Here is a 27,209-nt window from a genome sequence, read left to right as displayed (position 1 = left end):
GCAAACAAATTGGTTAGGAATAAGTTCCAAAAAAATGAGTAACACTTTTTAGGCGATTTTTCGATGAAATTTTTTTTTTTTTGATTTCTTTGTAAAAAACATATTTTGGCCATAACTTCCAAGCCCATGATCCAATACGGCCAGTTTTCAATAGGAAACAATGTGGCAGGATACTGCGTTGAGGGTAAATCGGTTGAGGGTTAGTGAAAAAAAGTGATCTGAACTGTTCTATACGCTTTTTCATGCGAAAAAGTATTTTGGTCATAACTTTCAAGCCCATAATTCGATTCGGCCAATTTCCAATAGGACAGGATTCTGCGTCGAATGCAGCTTGTTGCGAAGAAATCGGTAGAGGGTAAGTGCAAAAAAAAAGTGGTGCGCACACATACAAGGACATCACTTCAATTCGTCGAGCTGAGTCGATTGGTATATAACACTATGGGTTTCCGAGCCTTCTTTAAAAAGTTTGTTTTTGGAGCGAACATATAGCCTTTACGTATACCTTGTATTTATACGAGAAAGGCAAAAAGTATTTTGGCCATAGTTCGATCTGGCCAATTTTCAATAGGAAACAATGGGACAAGTTTCTGCGTCGAATGCAACCTGTTGCGAGTAAATTGATTGAGGGTAAGTGTAAGAAAAGTGAGTTAGACTTTTTTACGCGCTACTCCATGAAAAAAGTATTTTGGCCATAACTTCCTAGCCCTAGCCAATTTTCAATAGGAAACAATGAGACAGGATTTTGCGTCGAATGCAATCTGATGCGAGTAGATCGGTTAAGGGTAAGTGCAAAAAAGTGAACGAGAGTTTTTTACGCGCTTCTTCATGAAAAAAATATTTTGGCTATAACTTGCTTGTCCATAGTTCAATTTGGCCAATTTCCAATAGAAAACAAGCTTCTACGTCGAATGTAAACTGTTGCGAATAAATCGATTGAGGGTAAGTGTAAGAAAAGTGAGTTAGACTTTTTTACGCGCTTCTTCATGAAAAAAGTATTTTGGCCATAACTTCCTAGCCCATGGTCCGATCTAGCCAATTTTCAATAGGAAACAATGAGACAGGATTTTGCGTCGAATGCAATCTGATCCGAATATCATGTTAATTCCGATGTTGTACAACATTTTAAAAAGAGTCTTGTAAGTTCCAAGTAAGCCGTCGAAAAACCTTTTTTTAAGGAATAAAGTTTTGTGTTGCAATTCTATTGTAATCACCCTTTACACTCGGCTACTTGAATGTGCTGAATAATACAATATCTTGCTCAATTTTGATTCTGGCAGAGACTGTTAAAATCAACCATTCGCTGTTCTATGGGTTAATGAAACTGATTTCTTCGTTTGAATCAAGGCAGCAAGCTTGTTTGAAGGTACCTACAGATCCTTTTGAAATTCGTGCAACCTTCAATCATTCGGAAATAAAAAATATTAATGAAAAAATTGTAACCTTGATGTCTGTTGGTACAATAGTTAACTCAATTCCCAAAGCTGAAAGGCCATTGCTTACCTGTAAAATATATATATTTTTAAAAATAATTATGTATTTTTCATCATGACTATCATTATTGTGAAATCTGTGTAGCGTTTGTCTAAAAAGGTTTATGAATGTGTTACTTGATCGTTTATGGATAATAAAATAATCAATAGCACCTTACAGCATTAGCCTGCATATACTTAATTAGGAAACGAATTCAATTTAATGACCATCCTTCACATGCAATTGAAGAACATAGTATTGGGTAACTTAATCTTGATAAGTATCAGCGTGCCTGTTTGTCGTAAAATCAGTTTTAGAATTAGTTTCAATCCCTAAATAACAACAGACAGTTATACTACACTTTCATCGATCTAGAATAAGATTTGTTGTAATTTGTTGGTGAATAATAGAATCCGAAAACTCAATTAAATGCTGATTCTTCGGAGATTCAGCAGGTCAAGTCTATTTAGCAATATTCTATTATCACATTGCTTTCTGCAACTCAATCGCTTACTGATCGAAGAAGAATGTTCCTGCGGCCGAGCGATTTGCTTGTGTCTGTTTTGTAACTCAATTATTATTTTTAGTTCCGTTCACTGTTTTATTCAGACGTTTTTATTCGAACGATTCCATCATAAGAATATTTTCGGTTTGCTCATTCCTTGATTTTTGTAAACTTGTATGTTCCTATTGTTCAACTGATCAAAACTTAGCGACTGCACTTACAAAACTTGTTGAGCTGTTTTTTTGTTCTGGGTTCAATTATTGCTTATGTAATGGAATTAGTAGTAGAATACTGCGCTTTTTGTTTTGCTAAATTTGCTCACATTAAACTTTAAATCTGAGACTCAGATGCACTATATGGAACATGGAACTTCAATTGGGGTTTTGTCCTATCAGTCAACTGATACTACAGTGTTCGGAAACAAGAGCTAAATCGATTCGATTCATAACCAGATTTTTGTTTGATTTGATTAGATTGGTCTACTGTTTTCAACTATCTCTTCATCAACGTCATCATGTTGTTACCGTTTGCATTCGTTTTTTTGTTATGGCTGTTGTTGTTGTTGTTGTAATATTCTAGACTACATCTGAATTACACTATATAAATGTCGTACTTAATAGTGTAACTTATCTAAAAATTCCATAAAATGTCTAATCAACAATGATGATAACCTCTAGGTTGTATCCTTCATGGGTTGTGTGAGTTTGAGACTTTGTGTCATTTAGTCAGTTTTGCACCGTTTATTATTTTAGTAGCTCAGTGGAACTGCAGGGGCCATCGTAGCCACCGCACATACTATCACTAGCAGATCTCTGGCTAAGGTTAGGAGAAAACTGAAAGTGAAATAAATATTTATTAATGGCATTATGTTACAAATAGAAAAGGAGTTTATACAATTCTACCATGTCTTAAGGTCGCATTAAATGTTTTTTTGTAGAGTTTTTGTAGGTATTTTCCGTTGAAATTCGAAGGTATTTCCCGTCGAGGTTCGAAGGAATTTCTCGTGGAAATTCGAAGGACATATTTTAATGAAGTAGGCCGTCTATGTTAATTTAATTAATATTTCATATATACGGCCTACCTTGTTTCTTTGTAACGAGCTAGGTGAAATCATCCACAAAAGCACAATCCAACGCCCAACCTACCTCCTGTGTTTCGTCAACCGACGGCAGCAGATCGTCTATCGAGTTCGGCGTCATCGGGCTGGGGGTGGTGAGAATGGGTTTGTTCATCGGACAGGATATCACGTCGCCGATGATGATGTTGGGTTTGATTTTCTGCAGCTGTTGTTGCTCCTGCAGCCGAACCAAATGTTTCTTCATTTCTTGCCGCAGTTCCTTCTGTTGAATTTCCGCCTCGAATCGCCGCATGCTGTAACTCCGAACCGACGACGTTGTACTGTGAACTGAAGCTAAACTTGGTCTTCGTGAACCTACGTTATTGATGTATTGAGGGCGTAGAAAAAGCATGAAAACCGGAAAAACGCAACAAGATGGAAGGAATAAAAAAAAACGATTATTCAACCCTCGAACGGGCTTTGACTCATCAACGGAAAGATATAAATAGCACGTTATAGAGAGTAACGATATAAAGTAAACGAGGATTTTATCTTAATGTACGACAGTTGCGTAATGCATTAGGTAATTGGTTTAATTGCGTCTTGCGGTGGCTTTGTCTAGCATTGTAGGTAAACTGGAGCAAGCGGTCCTGGTTTGATTGAGATGATGTTGCTGATGTTTGCAGTGGAAGCAAGCAGGTGCACGGATAACATACAGTGAAGAGCAAATGGTGAATGGCTTAACGATGATATTAAATTGTTCGGAATCACAGCTTTGCACTTGCTGCTGATTGCTATATAAGTACGGATATAATTCAAGAGGATTGCTACAGTGTGCTAAGGAACGTGTTATAAATGAATAACTATATGAACTTTTATGTCGTCAGTAGTAGGTTTTCCAAAAGACAGAATATTCTCTTTCAACCAAAGGCTCTGTAGACTGAAAACTCAACATCTAGCATAATACAACGGACAGGACATTAGAAGAAGTCCATTTGTCTCCTTACTAAAGCTGGATTTGAACTAATACTCCACAAATGATTACCTTTTTTCAAAAAGCATGTGATTTCGACCACAAATGCAGATTTGCTAGCATTAAGCGAGAATTTAACAAAAAAACAACAGTGTGTTGGATTGTTCAGAATTAATTCAACAATCCAATGTTTTAAGAATGGTATCAACATTTATGGTGCAAAACATATTTCACGAAAAAACTACCAGCAGAGAAACTCGGAGAGGCATTCTGACCAATTTTTTAGATTTTTGTCATTGTTACCTCCAACAAAAACAAAGTGAAGCAAGGATTTTTTGTTCTTATTATAGTGATTTTTTTCATTATCTTTGAAATTCATCACTGTTGGGAGTAAAGATGAATCCGAGGATGCCAGTGAAAAACGTGACAGATCAGTTTCTCACCGGCCCAACTAATCAACTGAAACGTTGGTTCGAGCACTTCGAGCAATTTCTTCAAGTTTCGACACCTCAGCATGAGCCGCCAAGCAGTGATGCATTACCCGTGGTAATTCCGAAAACCCATCATTGCAAGAGATTGAAGCAGCCATCCGAAGATCGATATCCAACAAGGCAAGTAACAATCCAGGTTGTATCAGAGTTTTATAGCGTACCTTTTTCAGAACCTAATCTCAAAACCTCCCGTGCAGACTTCCCAGTTCTCACATCCTCTTGTTGACCGCTATACAACCATGTCACGGCCAGTTGGCCCAGTTTTAACGCAATAATTAAAACCTGATATGCGTTCCAAATTAGGAGCAACGATTTTATAAAACACTTCAAGTCTCACATAAAACCTCTTCCATACTTGGTGGTTTTGTGAATCAAGGTATAAGTTATAACCGACGAATTTCGCCCAACCCTTCTATGGGGCTGACAGCACCATCTCAGTTAATTATAAGCAAAAAAGTTTTTCTAACAAAAACTTTTTTCATGTCCATATTGAGTGAAAATTTATCAGCGTGTTTTATGCCTACAGCGCCAATTATAGGTTCAGTCACCGACACATTTTGGACGTAAAAAATTTGTTTGGGAAGCAATTTAGCATAATCTAACATAATTGTGGACCAACATTTGTAAAGGGTTTATGTTTTATTTGACTTTTTGTATCGAAGTAACTTAAAAACAATTACAAAAAAATAATTACTTTGGAAACGGACAATGTTGCCGAAACGAAACTGAAGTGATATTTAATTGTAATAGTGGAAAAGAAGATGTTGTTTTTCAGCAAAGGCTAACCACTGAACGGTGTAATTTAGAAACCGTTATAAAGCATGTAGATGATTTTGTATCGTATTTTATTGAAAAAATTGATAAACTTATAACTTATGACATTATTTGCAAACAACAATACACTTGTACTGTTAGATTTATCTGAAAATTATCCATTCATTATCCAAAATGCTGCTCAAGGTTGGAATAATTCCCAGGCAACAATACATCCATTCGAAGTTTACTTTAAAAGAAACGGTTAGAAGGAAAACGTTAGCTTTATTAATCAGAAGTAATGACCCATGACACAAAAGCTGTTCACTTATTCATTTCAAAATTAATTGACTTTTTGAAACAGTCGATCGATTTTACAAAAATTACTTTTGTGTCTGGGTGAGCTGCAGCACATTATAAAAATAAAAGGAACTTTGCAAGGCTGTGTAATTTAAATTCAAAACATGGCTTAGAAGCAGAATGCCACTTTTTTACAACATCGCACGGAAAATGCCCTTGCGAAGCTATTGGTGGCACTCTCAAACGAATGGCAAAACGAGCAACTCTTGCCAAAGATTATAGAAATACTATCAAGACTCCTCGGGAGTTGTACGAATGGGCGAATGGGCACGTTTTCAATCAAACAAAAATATCACTATATTACATTTCTGTTATATCACGAATGAGCAATACCGCCATCGGGGGTGGCAATGGGTCTGGGGGTGAGAATGGGTCATCGCTCTCACCGCGAGCATGGAGGGCGTAGAGCAAAATCGTTCAAAAAGGTCTCTTATATTTTTGTCTTCTTGTCCTCAGATATATCCATTCTACAAGCATTCTAAGTAGTTGAAACAGTGACCCATTCTCACCCCCATTTGACCCATTGTCACCCCCGACGACGGTACTCAACAAAAGTTTGAACTTTTCAAAAAAGCAAAAACTGTAATTGGCACACAAAAGCTTCATTCTTTTATACCAATCGCTCATAATAAAATCCTGGCTAAAAATATTCCAACTCAGATGAAGACCCAAAAGTCTATGAATTGTTCGACTAAGTTTACAAATTAAATTAAACAAATAAAATTGAAGAGAAAAATAAAAAAAATGCGTAAAATTTATTATTCTTTAAATGAGCTTATTGAAATTACCTACCGAGCTTCATCGTTTGGAATCAAAATGTTTATCTGATAAAAAAATCGACCTCCAATTTTTATTTTTGCTAAACCAATTTTAATCTTTACATTCATTAATTTATTTTCTCGGTGAACGAAACGCTCTTTTATGTTTCAGACTTCATAGTTCAGACAAATTTACGATAGTCCATCAAACATCACAATTTTGTAAATCTGGTCATTTGTGTGTAACATTGATATAAGCAATCTAGGAAAATATACGCCCTTTCCAAATGTTGGTCCACATTAATGTTAGATTATGCTAAATTGCTTCCTAAACATTTTTTTATACTTCCAAAATGTGTCGTTGGTTGATGATAGGCTGCTGAACCTATAATTGGCGCTGTAGGCATAAAACACGCTGATAAATTTTCACTCAATATGGACATGAAAAAAGTTTTTGTTAGAAAAACTTTTTTTCCTTAAATATGTCACAGGAACATTATTCCCAGAAAAGTTAGATAATTAAAATACCTATCCGCGGAAAAAATTTTAATGGATTTCTGAGATGAGGTTTTTTTGTAATATCGATTTTAATTTTTAGAACTAATTTTTTTCAGTGTAGAAATCGGTATTTTATTTTTTGGATATTTTTCCAAAAAACTTCTGGGAATTTCACGACAGTCTGCCATACAACACTTTTTTGTAGGTCTTGTCATTTCAGAGTTACATCGATTTATAAAAAATCCATGAAAAAAAATTAGGCCCTCATCAAATGTTACTCTTGACAATTTTTGAAAAACTAAGTATGCAGAGTGTCTTAGAAATACCATATCTTTATGCCCACCAAGTTTCATTCGATTCTGAGATGGTGCTGCCAACCGCTGGTCGAGTTGGCGCGAAGTTCGTCAACCATGATACGACCACTTTATGACGGAAAAAATATTGTAAGCTCTTTTTAGTGGAATGTATTCAACCATCTAAGACGAGTTTAGGACTCTCCATTTAATTCCACTAATTATTTTGTTATCTTTGCAGATACGTATTTCGACCACACAGTTGTGGTCGAAATACGTATCTGCAAAGATAACAAAATAATTAGTGGAATTAAATGGAGAGTACTAAACTCGTCTTAGACGGTTCACTTTATGACGTCGATACAACCTACATGCTAATAAATGAAAAGCTGTCAACGTTCATGTTGATTATTTGTTTATTTTTTGATATCGCAAAAACAATGTTCTTCTTCGTGCAATATATGGATTGAAATCAGAAACGAAAAGAATAAGGAATAACACTCCGTAATGTCGAAAAAAAAGTTTATATCTGACCGTCTGAGACGAGTTTAGTACTTTCCATTTAATTCCACTACGTTTTGTTATCTTCTCAGATACGTATTTTGACCTCAACTGTGAGGCCGTCTTCAGTGTCTCGTACTTGTCGAGTCAAGTACGAGACACCGATAACGGCCTCACAGTTGAGATCGAAATACGTATCTGCAAAGATAACAAAACGTAGTGGAATTAAATGGAAAGTACTAAACTCGTCTTAGACAGGTGAATACATTTACTAAAAAGAGCTTAAAATATTTTTTCTGGTTTATATCTACTTTTTGGCGATTCATACCTACATGCTCAATGGTATGAAATGATGTTTTTCTGGCCAACCAAGAAGCAATAATTGGTTTAAATCAATGCGCTTCGTTAATTCAGCACCGAAATCCGTCTACCTCTGAAGATATCAATAAATTAATGGAAAATTAATTTACAAATCATTTATTCTGTTCTTATACTTGACAGTACACGGAGGAAAAAAAGTACCCAAAATTGAGTATTTTTAAACTTACTTTTGAGTTATTTTTTTCTCTTCTCTTTCATCCACTCTTTCTTTTGTTGTCAAAAACAAAAGAGCCAAACAATCCAACGACGCCAGTTCAATACGGGAAGCCAATTTTGAGTTTTATTAGGGGAAGCGGGGGTAACACGCCCATAGGGGTTAAAACGCGCCACCCCTGAATAAGGTTAAATATCCCCATTGTGATTATTTTAAATAGTCTATACGATGAATCAATGAAAAATATTGCCATTGGATACATATATTTCATGATTTTTCTCTAGTTACACATGAAAAACTCGAAAAAATGATTTTTGCGTGTTTTGATGCAATTCTAGCTCGGTGAAATTTAGTCTTTCTATCGCTGTTATTCATTGGTAAATTGAAAATTGAGCCATGAGCCATGCTGCTTACTCGTGTTCTTTATGTTCCACACGAAATCGTCGTCAAAATTGGTCTTAAAACGATTTGATGGGCCTTCAAACTTCTGAGGTCGGTGTGGGGCAGTACGCCCATGCTCATTTCGTATGACCGAAACAGCTGAAACATTCGGTTAATTGCCTTAATGTAGGCAATTAAAATGAAAATCAGTACGATAAACACATGCGCGTTTTAACCCATCCACTGGCGCATCTCACCCCGCATGGTTTCAAAATCAATATTTTCGGGTGCTTTTTAAAAATCAAATTTCTGTGCAATAAAATGTACAATTAGATATCTGTCATCGGTAGTCAGTCGCAGATATGCTGTTCTTTAGTATGCGCTGATGAAAACTGGCTGAAATGGTGGTTTTCATTGATAAAAATGGCATTTTCCTTAACGTGGGCGTCCTACCCCCAGTTCCCCTACCTGAGGTCGAGATTGAGTGAATTAAACTTACATTTAGGTAAATAAATTTTCCGTTGGGTACTTTTTTAACATGGGAGTAAAGGCAAACTACTTCGACCCTACTTACTCAATTTTGGCTTCCCGTACGGATGTTCGAGGTTAGGTGAATTATACTCACTATTGGGTAGTTTATTTCTTCCGTGTAAGCTTTTAGGCCATTGAGATGAAAAGTAGGCTTTGAAATTAAAACAACACAAATCAAAAACAAATCGCCACCCACAAAATGCGAGTTTCTGGCGCCATTTGTTTGCGTGTAGAACATAATTGCACCAAAAGTAAGCGTGTTTTAATTGCAAATTGCGACTAATACAGTAAGTCTAGCGAAATACAAATTAAAGGGGTCACTCTTCAAGGTGCGTATTTAGCTATTTTCAGTGATAGTTTAGTCAAACAGTCTGCTTTATTTTAAATATTTAGTTAAACAAAAGCTGTGCGGATTTTGATCCTTTGATTCGGAATCCGTCCACGGTGGACGGAATTCGGATCAGGAGGTGTTGTCATTATTGTACCATATTTTTCTTAGTTTCTAATGTGTACATGCGGAACACTTCAAAAGTAGAGGCCTACTGTAGTAGTTGTAGTGTAGTTGTAGTGGTAGCAATGAGGTTATTTAAAAAATATTAAGAAATTGAAGTTAACCAAAATTCAATATTATTAAAATGTTATATATCTTTGCATATCACAAATTCTTGAACATGCGATGTAACCAAATTATGAAAGCTCAGCAATACGCACTTGGTTATTATTTTTTTAAATAACCTCATTGCTACCACTACACTCTTGTATCAACGATAAACGTTTCATTTGCATTCGATTCCTATTTTCTAAAGACTTTTTCATATACTGAGGTTCTTAAGTGTACATGGGCGTAGCCAGGATTTCGAGTAGGGGGAGGGCAACTTTTTTAGGTCTTCTAAATTGTTATTTTCCAGTTGTTTTATAAAAACAAATAAATATTAGTACTCGGCACTATTTTCTTCTAAGTTCCAAAAACTTTGAAACCAAATCGCGTTGTGCGTTTATTTAACAACAATAATGATTGAAAAAATAATGATATTAAAAAATGATTTATTGAACAGATATTTTTTATTATTTAAATTGATTTAAAATTAGTAACGAACTTAGTATTCAGAAATAATATAAAATCGGCTTAAAAATTATTATAAAAATCCTGCATTCTTCCGTAAGTTTTAGAAAACTAGAACCATACATCTGAATTTCTAAACAAATCCTCTCTGAAATAATATTATAAAATAGGCAGAAAAAACAATATGCAAGCTATCTCCAGGAATTCACAATTGCTCCAGGCATTCTATCGGGAATTCTATCAGGGATTTTTTAGGAATGCCAGCAACTTGCGGCAATGTCTTCTGGAATTTCACCATAAATTTCTCCGGGAATTGATCCGAAAAATCCACCATTATTCACTCCAAGAAATCCTCCACGAACTCCTTCATAAGTTCTGCAGGGGATTCACGAATTCTTCTTATAATTCTTTCGTGCTGTTTCTCATACAAATTTCTGAAAAACTGCACTGCGGAATTCCTACGAATATTCCGAGGAGATTCCACAGATTTTTTTTTTAAACTTTATTAAGGTGTTTGTTTATTCTACACACTAAGTTCAACACCGCTTCCACAGAATTGCCAATGAACATTTCTGAGAATTTCGTGAAAAATCTTCCAATTTATTGTGTAAATTCCATAAAATTTTCCGTGAAATTTTCGAATAATTTCTTGTGAAAATTTTAAAGAATTTCTCCAGGAATTCCACCAATTCCATACAATTTATGCAGAAATGTTACCTAAAGTGAAATTATCAATGGAATTCCTAGATTAATTACCTGAAAGAATTCCGGTGGAAACTCTCCGGAAATTCTTCCGGGAGTTCCTCTGGGAATTCTTACAGCAATTCCACCGGCAGTTTCTCCAAGAATTCCTCCAGGATTTCCTCCGAGAGTTATTCCGGTAGTTCAATCAGCAGTTCTTACGTGGGTTCCTCTGAATTTATTCAGAATTTTTTTCGGGAATTCATTCAATTCATTTAGGCTTGTTCAGAAATATTTATAAAGAAATTTCTTCAGAAGTTCCTCCGAGAATTTATCTGGTAGCTCCTAGGGGAATTCTCCGCGAGATTCTCTGATGATGATGATTATAATTCAGCTACATACCCCTACAAAGGTTTCAGCTAGACGATATTTACTTATAAGATCGAGAGTTCTTCTGGTAGTTCCACTGGCAGTTCCTCCGGGGGTTTCTCTGAAAATTCTCCCGGGAGTTTCTTCACAAATTCCTCCGGGAGTTACTTCGAGAATTCCTCCGAGAGTTCCTCCGGGAATATCACCGGCACTTCCTCCGGGTGTTCCTCTGCAAATTCCTCCGGGAGTTCCACCAGTAGCTCTTCCAGGAAATCGTTCTGGCTTTTTCAGGAAATCATTTAGGCTTTCTTCAGAAATATAGCTGGAAATTCCTCCCAAAGTTCTTCCGATAGTTTCTCTGGGAGTTCCTCCGGGAGGTCCTACAGGAATTCTTCTAGGAGTTCCTCCTGAAATTCCTCCGGGAGTTCTCACGAGAGTTCCTCCGGCAGTTCCTTCGGGAATTACTCCAGGAGATCCACCGGTAGTTTCTACGAGAATTCTTCCGGGAGTTTCACCGGCAGTTCTTTCAGAATAATTTATGGAGGAATTTTCAGAGGAACTGCCGGTGGAACTTCTGGAAAAAAAATCTTGAAAAACTACAGGAAGAATTTCCGGAGGAAATCCTGGAAGAATTCCCAGAGGAACTCTCGAAAGAACTTCCGGATGAACTCCCAAATGAACTTCCGTAAGAATTTCGGGAGGAACTCCTGGAAGAATTCCTAGAGGACCTCCCAAAGGGACTCTCAGAGAAATTCTCGGAGGAACTTCTGGAGGAATTTGTAGATAAATTCCTAAAGAAAGCCTAAATGAATTCCTGAAAGAAAGCCTGAATAAATTCCCGGAGGAACTACTGGTGGAACTCCCGGGGAACTACTGGAGAGAAAAGGAAAATATCACATCAAGTATATGAAATCCTCAAGAAGAAAACGAGGAAACGACCAAGTAGATAAAATAAAAAAGGCGATTTATGAATTTCTTAGTGAACACTAGAAAGTCTTAAGAAAACCACTAAATAAGATTGGATTATAAATTATGTACGAATCTTCAGATCTGATGACCAGATAAATACCACGTTTTGATTCACTTCATTTTTTTTTATTTTCATATTTTTCATAATTAAATTCAGTTCAATGTACTAAATTTAAATATTTTCAGAACCGTTGCGCCCGACGTTGTGACGCGGTTGATTTAGAACATTTAGTACAACAATGAGTAACGCGCGACGCACTATTGTGCTACTACTGTACAATAGCAACGCACTATTGTAATCCAGCCTTGACCAACTGAGGACAGAAGAGGCTATCCGGCAATCCTATGGTCGGCTAGCTATTGGGTTTTCCGCAACATAAAAAAACTCACAATCACTTCACGGAATCCTGGATACCCTACACAGATAGAAAAATTCACTGAAATTTACGCTAAAAATCATGCACATAAATGGAACGTCATTATTAGCGTAATTCCACACGGGATGTAGCCTAAACGTATACAATATTTGACGTAAATAGTCAATATTGCATACAAGTTGCAAGCAATCTTTTTGGCAAGAGTGCCATTTCAGCGTAGAATAGCGTAAATTTCCTCATGTCAAGCTTTACGCGATGTTTATTTTTCATTATTTTTTTCTGTGTAAAAAGTTTTTGGGAATCTTTAGAATTTCAACCACCTATTTCTGAATACGATTGGATCGTAAAGTGTACATGTTTAAAGGAATTCCCTGCCCCCCTCTGGCTACGCTCTTGTAAATGTACGGATTTCGGTGCCCCATCGTAGGTTTTGTCTTGGCTTTTTTCAAAACTTTTTTATCACCAGCAAGTTTCATGTTGGTCTAAACTAAAAGCTTGGTGGTTTTCATTTAAAGAATTACAGCAACGTAGAAAAGATAGCGGAAAAGCATAAACAAACATTTCCCACCCTTGGAATCGCATGCGAGTACTTCTAAAAGTAAGTATTTTAATGAAATATTATATAGTGACATCTGTTAATAGTTTTTTATGTACCACAAAACATTTGCTTTTATATATTCTGAATCCTCGTCCAAAAATACGTATTCTGGCAAAAAAATACGAAAAAAAAATTTTGTTTGAAAATGTATGACATTTTTTTTTTGTTTTTTTTTGAGAAACCACACGGGTAAAAATCTGTTCCCGGAAATGAGAAAATAATTCATGATTTCATGAATCCAACGTGTTTTAATTTTATGAAAATACACCATAAATATAAATCATGATTTCATGATTTATTTTCGCGTAACGTAACCAATGCGTTACGATTTGGTTGTTGAGATCGAAAAAAAAAAAAAGTTCAACAGGGGTTTTGAACTCGAGTACACCGAGTGAGAGTCCGGCGTGCTACCTTTCAGCCGTTCTCACTTCTTGGAAAGGGAGTGTTCGAAGTATAACCGGTTATGCATTTTGTCGACTGTTGAAGATTGCGTAGTACCATGAATAATGTTCCTGAAATCATGAATTATAATCATGATTTCATGAGCTGGCATGATTCATGATTTCATGATTGTGGGTATGCATTTGTTTCCGTGTGCATATGTGCACTCACTTTGCAGAGTTCTGGAGTTCTGCTTACAGTTTTTGTACTAACAATGCCTCAGGGATAGAGTTTTTCCATAAACTATTGATCTGTATTGAAGAAATCGAATGATCCGGTGCCAATTTGTCCAAAAACAGATTTTTGTTGTTTTCTCGAAATTGTGTAAAATGGATATATGCAGTTTCTCAAACAAACAAATTCATGCATTCATCCTACATGATAGGAAGACATTCTAGAAAAGATAATGATTACCACCCACCACAAGTTTTGTGGGTGCCCAGCCATGCCTCTCCAATTCTTAATAATCTGGTTTGGTATAACTACCAGTTTTGTTGATGAAAATTAGGTCAGTTTTAATTGCCTAATCATTTGAATCTGTATGCAAATGTTTGAAACAAGATTTCCATATTGCTCAGAAGCTTTCCACATTGCATTGCAACACCAGAGGCTTTTAAATTCCAAGCGATAAAATGTCATAGTATCATGAAGAAATTCTAAAACGGTGCATCTGGCTGGCACAATCCAAAATAAAGCTCATCGTGCAGACTATTTCTGTGCACCATGTTTCTAGAGAATTTTTTTTTTGCAAGGAATACAGAATGCAGTGCAGAATTCTTGTGGTGATTTAGCGATTTTAGCTCCGGCGGCAGTGATAAAACGCAGATCTTCTCGGTGAAAGTGGGACACCGTAAAACGAAGCCATTGTGCAGATTAGTTGAGTTAGCGTACATATGCGGTGCGAAAAGCACACAAAGCACCAAAAGCCTATTCTGATTGAAGATTTGTGAATTCTAGTGGGCGAGTAAAAAGAGAGGGAACAATGTTGAATCAACGAATGTTATGCCGGTGCTGGTATAAGAGTCTGAGGGTAATCGTTAAAACAGAATTCAGTAATAGCATTGTTTAAGCATTTAGTAGAAGAGAACACTTCATTGTAACATTTTGTTATATTTAGTAACATCAAATATTGAACGGAATGAGTAATTCAGTAAAACAAAATCCTACAATAACCAGTTGTGAAAGCTGCTTTCACTCTCATTTCTTAATTTACAATTTTAAAATTTTCTGTTAAAATTACTACTTTATAATCGGATATTTAGAAATGACAGTTGCATCTTTCGGTTATTGTTCACATTTTTTCTATTGTTTAAAAATAGCCCAAAACTAAATGCTGAGTCCTTCAACGTGGCAAGCATTCACAATCAACAACAGCTTGTAGAGATATGATAACCAACGAGTGTGCCAGGATTCTGGTTTTTGTTTTGTTTTATTCATGTTCCCTGCAAGTTGAAGAATGAATCAACACAATGAAGCAGTTATTCCGATGGTGACGGTGAAGCAAGCGATAGCGCAATGCAATAAAGATGTCAATAGTTCCATTGTTGTAAAGATCATGCTGAAAGGAAGGAGTTGAGCAGGCTTCGAAAAAAAGGAAACATAATTGAAACGAATAATTACTGTAAGCAATAAAACTAGGTGTAGAGTGTGAAGTAAGCTAAAATTAAACTAAATAATTTGGAAAGTTGCTATCAAATTGATTGTATTTGTAGTTTACTTCTCTCTGTTTTCGCCATATTGCTTATATGCATGAAACATCTCTGATTAAAACAATAAATTACCTGGCCCTAGATCTAGAACGATTATATGTGTGGTCAACAACGGTGGTCAACGATTAAGCTCGCAGCAAAGAACAACACTTGTTTTCTTTTCTATAAAATCAAATCGGTTCACGGACAATGATAAAAGCAACACTATTTTATTTAAGGTCAATGTTGTTTATTCAAATTGTATTCAAAATAAAGGTGCGAAAATTTGTGAGCTGTATGGAAATGCTACGTAGTTAGTGGTGCACATTGACAGGGGTGAGTTTTTCCATGTACATATTTACAATATTATTACTTCTATTTTGTTAAGGCAATATATAGTTGCATAGTTTAAAAGTATGAACAATCCGAAAATGCCGGATAATATTTTAAAATGCGATGAAAAATGGCACTTCCCACAGGAAATTCATTTCGATTTCCATGGGAGTTATATTTAAATTTTATTTGTTTATTTAATCCAAATTTCACTAGAAAATATTTCGAGTTTTCACAAGAAATTCATTCGAATATCAACAGGAAATGTTCCACAGTAAATTCATTCGAATTTCCAAAGAAATCTCATTCAAATTTCCACAGAAAATACATTCAAATGTTCACAGCAAGTTCATTTCCACCGAAAATTCATTTGAATGTCCGCATAAAAGCATTCGAATTTCCAAAGAAAATTCAGTCATATTTACACGGGAGATTCATTCGAATTTCCACGGGAAATACCGTTAAATTTTATTTTCACAGAAAATTTTTGCGACTTTCCACATGAAATTCATTCGAATTTCCACGGGAAATTCATTCAAATTTTCAAAAGAAATTTAGTCAAATTTCCAAAGGAAAAACATTTGAGTTTTCCCTTGTCATAAGACGAGTTTATACAATCCCATTGAATTCCACCACTTAATTGTATCTTGACAGATACGTATTTCGACCTCAACAGTAGGGCCGTCTTCAGTGTCTCGTACTTGACTCGACTCGACTCGAAGTCGAGTCAAGTACGAGACACTGAAGACGGCCTTACTGTTGAGGTCGAAATACGTATCTGTCAAGATACAATTAAGTGGTGGAATTCAATGGGATTGTATAAACTCGTCTTATGACAAGTGAAAACATTCCACTAAAAAGCTCAAAATAATTTTCTTATTTGAGTTTTATTTATTTATTCATTCGAATTTTATTTTCACAGGGATTTATTTCGAATTTCCATAGGAAATTCATTCGAATTTCTATAGGAAATTCATTAGAATTTTCACTGGAAATTCATTCGAATTTCCACAGGAAATTCGTTCGAATTTTCACAGGAAATTCATTAGAATTTTCACAGGAAATTTATTCGTATTTCCACAAGAAATTCATTCGAATTTCCTCAGGAAATTCATTAGAATTTCCACAGGAAATTCATTAGAATTTCCACAGGGAATTCATTTGATGGGAATTATTTCCCAATCGAATGAATTTCCTTTGGAAATTCGAATGAATTTCCTGTGGATATTCGAATGAATTTCCTGTGGATATTCGAATGAATTTCCTGTGGTTATTCGAATGAATTTCCTGTGGAAATTCGAATGAATTTCCTGTGGAAATTCGAATGAATTTCCTGTGGAAATTCGAATGAATTTCCTGTGGAAATCCGAATGAATTTCCTGTGGAAATCCGAATGAATTTCCTGTGGAAATCCGAATGAATTTCCTGTGGAAATTCGAATGAATTTCCTGTGGAAATTCGAATGAATTTCCTGTGGAAATTCGAATGAATTTCCTGTGGAAATTCGAATGAATTTCCTGTGGAAATTCGAATTAATTTCCTGTGGAAATTTGAATGAATTTCCTGTGGAAATTCGAATGATTTTCCTGTGGAAATTCGTATGAATTTCCTGTGGACATTCGAATGAATTTCCTGTGGAAATTCGAATGAATTTCCTGTGGAAATTCGAATGAATTTCTTGTGGAAATTGAATGAATTTCTGGTGGAAATTCGAATGATTTTCTTGTGGAAATTCGGATGAATATCCTGTGGAAATTCGGATGAATATCCTGTGGAAATTCGGATGAATATCCTGTGGAAATTCGAATGAATTTCCTGTGGAAATTCGAATAAATTTCCTGTGGTAATTGAATGTATTTACTGTATTGAATGAATTTCCTGTGGAAATTCGAATGAATTTCCTGTGGAAATTCGAATGAATTTCCTGTGGAAATTCGAATGAATTTCCTGTGGATATTCGAATGAATTTCCTGTGGAAATTCGAATGAATTTCCTGTGGAAATTCGAATGAATTTCCTGTGGAAATTCGAATGAATTTCCTGTGGAAATTCGAATGAATTTCCTGTGGAAATTCGAATGAATTTCCTGTGGAAATTCGAATGAATTTCCTGTGGAAATTCAAATGAATTTCCTGTGGAAATTCGAATGAATTTCCTGTGGAAATTCGAATGAATTTCCTGTGGAAATTCGAATGAATTTCCTGTGGAAATTCGAATGAATTTCCTGTGGAAATTCGAATGAATTTCCTGTGGAAATTGGAATGAATTTCCTGTGGAAATTGGAATGAATTTCCTGTGGAAATTCGAATGAATTTCCTGTGGAAATTCGAATGAATTTCCTGTGGAAATTCGAATGAATTTCCTGTGGAAATTCAAATGAATTTCCTGTGGAAATTCAAATGAATTTCCTGTGGATTTCCTGTGGAAATTCGAATGAATTTCCTGTGGAAATTCGAATGAATTTCCTGTGGAAATTCGAATGAATTTCCTGTGGAAATTCGAATGAATTTCCTGTGGAAATTCGAATGAATTTCCTGTGGAAATTCGAATGAATTTCCTGTGGAAATTCGAATGAATTTCCTGTGGAAATTCGAATGAATTTCCTGTGGAAATTCGAATGAATTTCCTGTGGAAATTCGAATGAATTTCCTGTGGAAATTGGAATGAATTTCCTGTGGAAATTGGAATGAATTTCCTGTGGAAATTGAAATGTATTTCCTGTGGAAATTCGAATGAATTTCCTGTGGAAATTCGAATGAATTTCCTGTGGAAATTCGAATGAATTTCCTGTGGAAATTCGAATGAATTTCCTGTGGAAATTCGAATGAATTTCCTGTGAAAATTTGAATGAATTTCCTGTGGAAATTCGAATGAATTTCCTGTGGAAATTCGAATGAATTTCCTGTGGAATTCGAATGAATTTCCTGTGGAATTCGAATGAATTTCCTGTGGAAATTGAATGAATTTCCTGTGGAAATTCGAATGAATTTCCTGTGGAAATTGAATGAATTTCCTGTGGAAATTCGAATGAATTTCCTGTGGAAATTCGAATGAATTTCCTGTGGAAATTCGAATGAATTTCCTGTGAAATTGAATGAATTTCCTGTGGAAATTCAGATGAATTTCCTGTGGAAATTGAATGAATTTCCTGTGGAAATTCGAATGAATTTCCTGTGGAAATTCGAATGAATTTCCTGTGGAAATTCGAATGAATTTCCTGTGGAAATTGAATGAATTTCCTGTGGAAATTGAATGAATTTCCTGTGGAAATTCGAATGAATTTCCCGTGGAAATTGGAATGAATTCCCTGTGGAAATTCGAATGAATTTCCTGTGGAAATTGGAATGAATTATCTGTGGAAATTGGAATGAATTTCCTGTGGAAATTGGAATGAATTTCCTATGGAAATTGGAATCAATTTCCCGTGGAAATTAGAATGAATTTCCTGTGGAAACTGGAATGCATTTCCTGTGGAAATTGAAATACATTTCCTGTGGAATTTCGAATAAATTTCCTGTGGAAATTGGAATGAATTTCCTGTGGAAATTGGGATGAATTTCCTGTGGAAATTCGAATGAACTTCTTGTGGAATTTTGAATGAATTTCCAGTGGAATTTGGAATGAATTTCCTGTGGAAATTGAAATGAATTTCCTGTGGAAATTGAATGAATTTCCTGTGGAAATTGAATGAATTTCCTGTGGAAATTGAATGAATTTCCTGTGGAAATTCGAATGAATTTCCTGTGGAAATTCGAATGAATTTCCTGTGGAAATTGAATGAATTTCCTGTGGAAATTGAATGAATTTCCTGTGGAAATTCGAATGAATTTCCTGTGGAAATTGAATGAATTTCCCGTGGGAATTCGAATGAATTTCACGTGGGAATTCGAATGAATTTCCCGTGGGAATTCGAATGAATTTTCTGTGGGAAAGGGGACGAATTTCCTGTGGAAAAGCGAACGAAATTCCTGTTGGAAATCGAATGAATTTCCCGTGGGAAATTGAATGAAGTTCCTGTGGAAATTGAATGAATTTCCTGTGGAAATTCGAATGAATTTCCTGTGGAAATTCGAATGAATTTCCTGTGGAAATTCGAATGAATTTCCTGTGGAAATTCTAATGAATTTCCTGTGGAAATTCGAATGAATTTCCTGTGGAAATTCGAATGAATTTCCTGTGGAAATTCGAATGAATTTCCTGTGGAAATTTGAATGAATTTCCTGTGGAAATTCGAATGAATTTCCTGTGGAAATTTTAATGAATTTCCTGTGGAAATTTGAATGAATTTCCTGTTGAAATTCGAATGAATTTCCTGTGGAAATTCGAATGAATTTCCTGTGGAAATTCGAATGAATTTCCTGTGGAAATTGAATGAATTTCCTGTGGAAATTGAATGAATTTCCTGTGGAAATTCGAATGAATTTCCTGTGGAAATTGAATGAATTTCCTGTGGAAATTGAATGAATTTCCTGTGGAAATTGAATGAATTTCCTGTGGAAATTGAATGAATTTCCTGTGGAAATTGAATGAATTTCCTGTGGAAATTGAATGAATTTCCTGTGGAAATTGAATGAATTTCCTGTGGAAATTCGAATGAATTTCCTGTGGAAATTCGAATGAATTTCCTGTGGAAATTCGAATGAATTTCCTGTGGAAATTGAATGAATTTCCTGTGGAAATTGAATGAATTTCCTGTGGAAATTGAATGAATTTCCTGTGGAAATTCGAATGAATTTCCTGTGGAAATTGAATGAATTTCCTGTGGAAATTGAATGAATTTCCTGTGAAATTGAATGAATTTCCTGTGGAAATTCGAATGAATTTCCTGTGGAAATTCGAATGAATTTCCTGTGGAAATTGAATGAATTTCCTGTGGAAATTCGAATGAATTTCCTGTGGAAATTGAATGAATTTCCTGTGGAAATTCGAATGAATTTCCTGTGGAAATTCGAATGAATTTCCTGTGGAAATTGAATGAATTTCCTGTGGAAATTCGAATGAATTTCCTGTGGAAATTGAATGAATTTCCTGTGGAAATTGAATGAATTTCCTGTGGAAATTGAATGAATTTCCTGTGGAAATTGAATGAATTTCCTGTGGAAATTCGAATGAATTTCCTGTGGAAATTCGAATGAATTTCCTGTGGAAATTCGAATGAATTTCCTGTGGAAATTGAATGAATTTCCTGTGGAAATTCGAATGAATTTCCTGTGGAAATTCGAATGAATTTCCTGTGGAAATTCGAATGAATTTCCTGTGGAAATTCGAATTAATCTCCTGTGGAAATTCGAATGAATCTCCTGTGGAAATTCGAATTAATCTCCTGTGGAAATTCGAATGAATTTCCTGTGGAAATTCGAATTAATCTCCTGTGGAAATTCGAATGAATCTCCTGTGGAAATTCGAATGAATTTCCTGTGGCAATTCGAATGAATTTCCTGTGGAAATTCGAATGAATTTCCAGTGGAAATTCGAATGAACTTCCTGTGGAATTTCGAATGAATTTCCTGTGGAAATTCGAATGAATTCCCTGTGCAAATTCGAATGAATTTCCTGTGGAAATTCAAATGAATTTCCTGTGGAAATTGGAATGAATTTCCTGTGGAAATTGGAATGAATTTCCTGTGGAAATTCGAATGAATTTCCTGTGGAAATTCGAATGAATTTCCTGTGGAAATTCGAATGAATTTCCTGTGGAAATTCGAATGAATTTCCTGTGGAAATTCGAATGAATTTCCTATGGAAATTCGAATGAATTTCCTGTGGAAATTCGAATGAATTTCCTGTGGAAATTCGAATGAATTTCCTGTGGAAATTCGAATGAATTTCCTGTGGAAATTCGAATGAATTTCCTGTGGAAATTCAAATGAATTTCCTGTGGAAATTCAAATGAATTTCCTGTGGAAATTCGAATGAATTTCATGTGGAAATTCGAATGAATTTCCTGTGGAAATTCGAATGAATTTCCTGTGGAAATTCGAATGAATTTCCTGTGGAAATTCGAATGAATTTCCTGTGGAAATTCGAATGAATTTCCTGTGGAAATTCGAATGAATTTCCTGTGGAGAGTCGAATGAATTTGCTGTGGAAATTGGAATGACTTTCATGTGGAAATGCGACTGAATTTCCTGTGGAAATTCGAATGAATTTCCTGTGGAAATTCGAATGAATTTCCTGTGGAAATTCGAATGAATTTCCTGTGGAAATTTGAATGAATTTCCTGTGGAAATTCGAATGAATTTCCTGTGGAAATTCGAATGAATTTCCTGTGGAAATTCGAATGAATTTCCTGTGGAAATTCGAATGAATTTCCTGTGGAAATTCGAATGAATTTCCTGTGGACATTTGAATGAATTTCCTGTGGAAATTCGAATGAATTTCCTGTGGAAATTCGAATGAATTTCCTGTGGAAATTCGAATGAATTTCCTGTGGAAATTCGAATGAATTTCCTGTGGAAACTCGAATGAATTTCCTGTGGAAACTCGAATGAATTTCCTGTGGAAATTTGAATGAATTTCCTGTGGAAATTGAATGAATTTCCTGTGGAAATTGAATGAATTTCCTGTGGAAATTCGAATGAATTTCCTGTGGAAATTGAATGAATTTCCTGTGGAAATTGAATGAATTTCCTGTGGAAATTCGAATGAATTTCCTGTGGAAATTCGAATGAATTTCCTGTGGAAATTCGAATGAATTTCCTGTGGAAATTCGAATGAGTTTCCTATGTAAAGTTGGATGAATTTCCGTTTTAAATTCGAATGAATTACCTGTGGAAATTCGAATGAATTTCCTGTGGAAATTCGAATGATTTTTCTGTGGAAATTCGAATGAATTTCCTGAGGAAATTCGAATGAATTTCCTGTGGAATTTCGAATGAATTTTTGTGGTTATTAGAATGAATGTCATGTGGGAATTCGAATGAATTTCCTGTCGAAATTCGAATGAATTTTCGGTGGATATTCGAATCAATTTTCGGTGGATATTCGAATGAATTTCCTATGGAAATTCGAATGAATTTCCTGTGGAAATTCTATTGAATTTTCTATGAAAATTCGAATGAATTTCCTATGGAAATTCGAATAAATTTCCTATGGAAATTCGAATAAATTTCCTGTGGAAATTAGAATGAATTTCCTGTGGAAATTCGAATAAATTTCCTGTGGAAATTCGGATGAATTTCCTGTGAAAAATCGAATGAATTTCATGTGGAAATTCGAATGAATTTCCTGTGGAAATTCAAATGAATTTCATGTGGAAATTCGAATGAATTTCATGTGGCAAGTCGAATGAATTTCATGTGGAAATTCAATGAATTTCCTGTGGAAATTCGAATGAATTTCCTGTGGAAATTGAATGAATTTCCTGTGGAAATTGAATGAATTTCCTGTGGAAATTCGAATGAATTTCCTGTGGAAATTGAATGAATTTTCTGTGGAAATTCGAATGAATTTCCTGTGGAAATTGAATGAATTTCCTGTGGAAATTGAATGAATTTCCTGTGGAAATTGAATGAATTTCCTGTGGAAATTCGAATGAATTTCCTGTGGAAATTCGAATGAATTTCCTGTGGAAATTGAATGAATTTCCTGTGGAAATTGAATGAATTTCCTGTGGAAATTCGAATGAATTTCCTGTGGAAATTGAATGAATTTCCTGTGGAAATTCGAATGAATTTCCTGTGGAAATTCGAATGAATTTCCTGTGAAATTCGAATGAATTTCCTGTGGAAATTCGAATGAATTTCCTGTGGAAATTGAATGAATTTCCTGTGGAAATTCAGATGAATTTCCTGTGGAAATTCGAATGAATTTCCTGTGGAAAATTGAATGAATTTCCTGTGGAAATTCGAATGAATTTCCTGTGGAAATTCGAATGAATTTCCTGTGGAAATTCGAATGAATTTCCTGTGGAAATTCGAATGAATTTCCTGTGGAAATTCGAATGAATTTCCTGTGGAAATTCCAATGAATTTCCTGTGGAAATTCGAATGAATTTCCTGTGGAAATTCGAATGAATTTCCTGTGGAAATTCGAATGAATTTCCTGTGGAAATTCGAATGAATTTCCTGTGGAAATTCGAATGAATTTGCACAGGAATGAATGCATGAATTTCCTGTGGAAATTCGAATGAATTTCCTGTGGAAATTCGAATGAATTTCCTGTGGAAATTCGAATGAATTTCCTGTGGAAATTCGAATGAATTTCCTGTGGAAATTCGAATGAATTTCCTGTGGAAATTCGAATGAATTTCCTGTGGAAATTCGAATGAATTTCCTATGGAAATTCGAATGAATTTCCTATGGAAATTCGAATGAATTTCCTATGGAAATTCGAATGAATTTCCTATGGAAATTCGAATGAATTTCCTATGGAAATTCGAATGAATTTCCTATGGAAATTCGAATGAATTTCCTATGGAAATTCGAATGAATTTCCTATGGAAATTCGAATGAATTTCCTGTGGAAATTCGAATGAATTTCCTGTGGAAATTCGAATGAATTTCCTGTGAAAAATCGAATGAATTTCTTGTGGAAATTCGAATGAATTTCCTGTGGAAATTCAAATGAATTTCATGTGGAAATTCGAATGAATTTCATGTGGAAATTCGAATGGTTTTCCTGGGGAAATTCGAATGGTTTTCCTGTGGAAATTCGAATGAATTTCCTGTGGAAATTCGAATGAATTTCCTGTGGAAACTCGATTGAATTTCCTGTGGAAATTCGATTGAATTTCCTGTGCAAATTCGATTGAATTTCCTGTGGAAATTCGAATGAATTTCCTGTGGAAATTCGAATGAATTTCCTGTGAAAATTTGAATGAATTTCCTGTGGAAATTCGAATGAATTTCCCGTGGAAATTCGAATGAATTTCCCGTGGAAATTCGAATGAATTTCCTGTGGAAATTCGAATGAATTTCCTGTGGAAATAATTTCAGCATTTTTCTGCTGTTTTGGTCGTGTGAAGGTAATAAAACAAGTTATATACCAAAACATAAATAGCCTATATGTTTAAAAGATAATTTTTTTACTCTAATTCAACAAACTGTGTTACTTGAGTTTTTACTAATATTTGCTACTAACTACAGTAGAATGATCAGAAAAATAACATACTTGAAAATGTAGCTATCAATTATCTTATGTAACCAAGAGAAGCACTATCCAAAGACCGTAGTGTGGTGCTAAGACAGTTTTTGAAAATAATTTAAATTGAAGAAGATAGGAGCTAAAAACTGCTTTTGGGACCACCCTATTCAAATTTAGTAATTTTGTCATAGAACATTATATATATATATATATATATATATATATATATATATATATATATATATATATATATATATATATATATATATATATATATATATATATACATATATATATATATATATATATATATATATATATATATATATATATATATATATATATATATATATATATATATATATATGAGACAAAATGAATGTTTTCTAAGCAAAAATGCTTAGTATTAAATTCTCTACAACTTTGTAAAATGGTTTGATCTCCTAACTCAAAAGATTAAAAAATACATTTTTTTTCACTAAACAGCCTTACATGGCAAATTACACTTAAAATGGATCTTTTCTTGTAGATCCTTTCTTCTGAAAACGTCAAAAATCTTGCGCTACTGGTTTTGGAGTTATCGAATTATGTCGTGAAATTCGACGAATCCGACCATTATGCCATGTATACAGGACCATGTGCCCTTACCTACTGGACACATGTGCGGCGTACTCAGCAGCACTTGTTTCCAAATGGTATGGAAACAATTGAAATGTAATTGAACATGCTTGAATGGACTTATGCTGTTTTTTTATGGCAAGCTTATAGAAGCTTGTAACCTTTTGATTATGGCGTACATAAAATTCTTATGAAGGGTATAAAACGTCTTTGTAGTGGTGCAGATTAAAATGTTACGTTTTGCCCCGGCACTGTTTGAAACTAATTTTTTTATGACGTTTCATAAAATCTGAAATATTTTTATACAACTCACAGACAATGCATTCAATATAAATACAATCAGCTGCTTTTGAAGATTATTGTTGCTCTGTATTTCACAAATTGCCATGCGCCTCCATCGAATTAAAAGTAACATGGCCTTGCACTAGTCGATGCGAGATTTAAAAACATAAAGAAGTTTTTTGTGAATTTAGGCAATTTGATGGTTTCTACGAGTGTAACAATGAGTAATCGCTTTCACTGCTAGTCTTGAAGTCGGATACCAAATTGAGTAACGTTAAACCGATATGTTGTGAGTGAACTTCTTGATATTATTTCGTTTCAACTTCAATATTAACTCTTATGCATTCCATGGGAAATACGTTGTAATGAGAAGTGCTTGGGATTCATAACGATTGTTAATCTAAAACTCCAACTGGTGTTAAAATTCTAAAGAAATGCTTTTGCAATACTCCCCTTGTCAACGTACACCACAAAAAAATATGGTTCGATTGGTTTTGCTCACTCGGATGCTGCATGTGCTGTGGGAGATTTCTCGTCAGGTTAGTTATGAATCATTATGGAAAGTCAAATCACAATAAGAACTCAAAAACAAAACTATAAACTTCGTACACAAAACAATAATATGTACATCGATCGATTGAGTGTGGAAGAAGTGTGTCAGAGTTACTTGGAAGGTACAAATCGAGAGACAGACAGTTCGACATCGAACCAATGAAGTTACCATAAATAGGTATATGGCAAACCAACATAAAACAAATACCAACAACACATATGGGGTTATAGATGATGGGTATGAGTTGAGTTATAGTTTGTAGCGTTATATCGAACACATTGAATGGCATTCCAGTAAACATTTTGCTACGCTTGATTTCCTACGGACCGGCAAGTATGAGACGACCATAGACTGACCGTCCTGTACGTATATGGAAACGGGATGGCATGTTATCTTTGGAGTCAGGATGGATGGAATCGGATTCTGGAAACAGGTGGGCCGAGTGCACATCAAGTACAATTCGTGGGAGGAATATGTATCGGGACCGGAAAGTAGCCTGGGCAACAGTATTTTTGTTTTCCTCGCCCGGTTATTTACACTTGTATTGAGACGATAATCCTTTAAGTCAAACACAAATTTGAATACGTTGCACTATTTGAGAAAGTTTGTTTAGCAGGTTCCGGGTTTCACGCAGCAAGTGAAGGAAACATCCGGAGAAGCACAACAAACTTGCTTTGAAGCACATTATTTGGAGATGGCAATTTGAGGAATTCTATTAAAATGTGCTCTGAAATATTTTTTCGTGGCAATAATGTGACCAATAGCTTGACATCATGTAATGTTATTGTAATTTTTGTTGCAAAAAATGATGTTCCGTCAGAGTTACAATTCCTTTGATTATTTGCAAAAAAATCAAACTATTGAGAAAAGGTCAATGTTATATTGCTATTTACTATTTCTTAATTTGAGTTTAAAGCTTTTCGAAGACTTATTTTAGTTTGTGTTCAAAACAGTTCAATTCGTCAAAATGCCATCTCCAACTATTGTGTAGGAGTACCAGAAAATGAAATTAAAGATGAAATAACAGCCGTACAACACAGATATATGA

At 34.9% G+C, this 27,209-nt stretch overlaps 1 protein-coding gene across 3 annotated transcripts in view; it reads right to left on the bottom strand.

Moving 5' to 3' along the window:
* Positions 1-5: 5 nt before the first annotated feature.
* LOC134215306 (uncharacterized) overlaps positions 6-27,209 on the bottom strand; it is a 137,176-nt gene continuing 109,972 nt past the window's right edge. For 2 of the 3 annotated variants that reach the window (XM_062694524.1, XM_062694525.1), the window contains 2 exons: positions 3,121-3,407; positions 6-2,808 (listed from right to left, as the gene is read on the bottom strand). In XM_062694524.1, coding sequence (XP_062550508.1) covers positions 2,719-2,808; positions 3,121-3,407 — 377 coding nt within the window. In that variant the 3' untranslated portion in view covers positions 6-2,718. Of the gene's footprint in view, positions 2,809-3,120; positions 3,408-27,209 lie in introns of those variants that run through there. The other variant, XM_062694523.1, reaches the window with a different exon arrangement.

The sequence above is a fragment of the Armigeres subalbatus genome, chromosome 2 (genome assembly GCF_024139115.2).
Source record: "Armigeres subalbatus isolate Guangzhou_Male chromosome 2, GZ_Asu_2, whole genome shotgun sequence".
Lineage (NCBI taxonomy): Eukaryota > Metazoa > Arthropoda > Insecta > Diptera > Culicidae > Armigeres > Armigeres subalbatus.
Note: the sequence above shows the minus strand (reverse complement) of the source record. Positions and strands in the feature narration are given on the sequence as shown.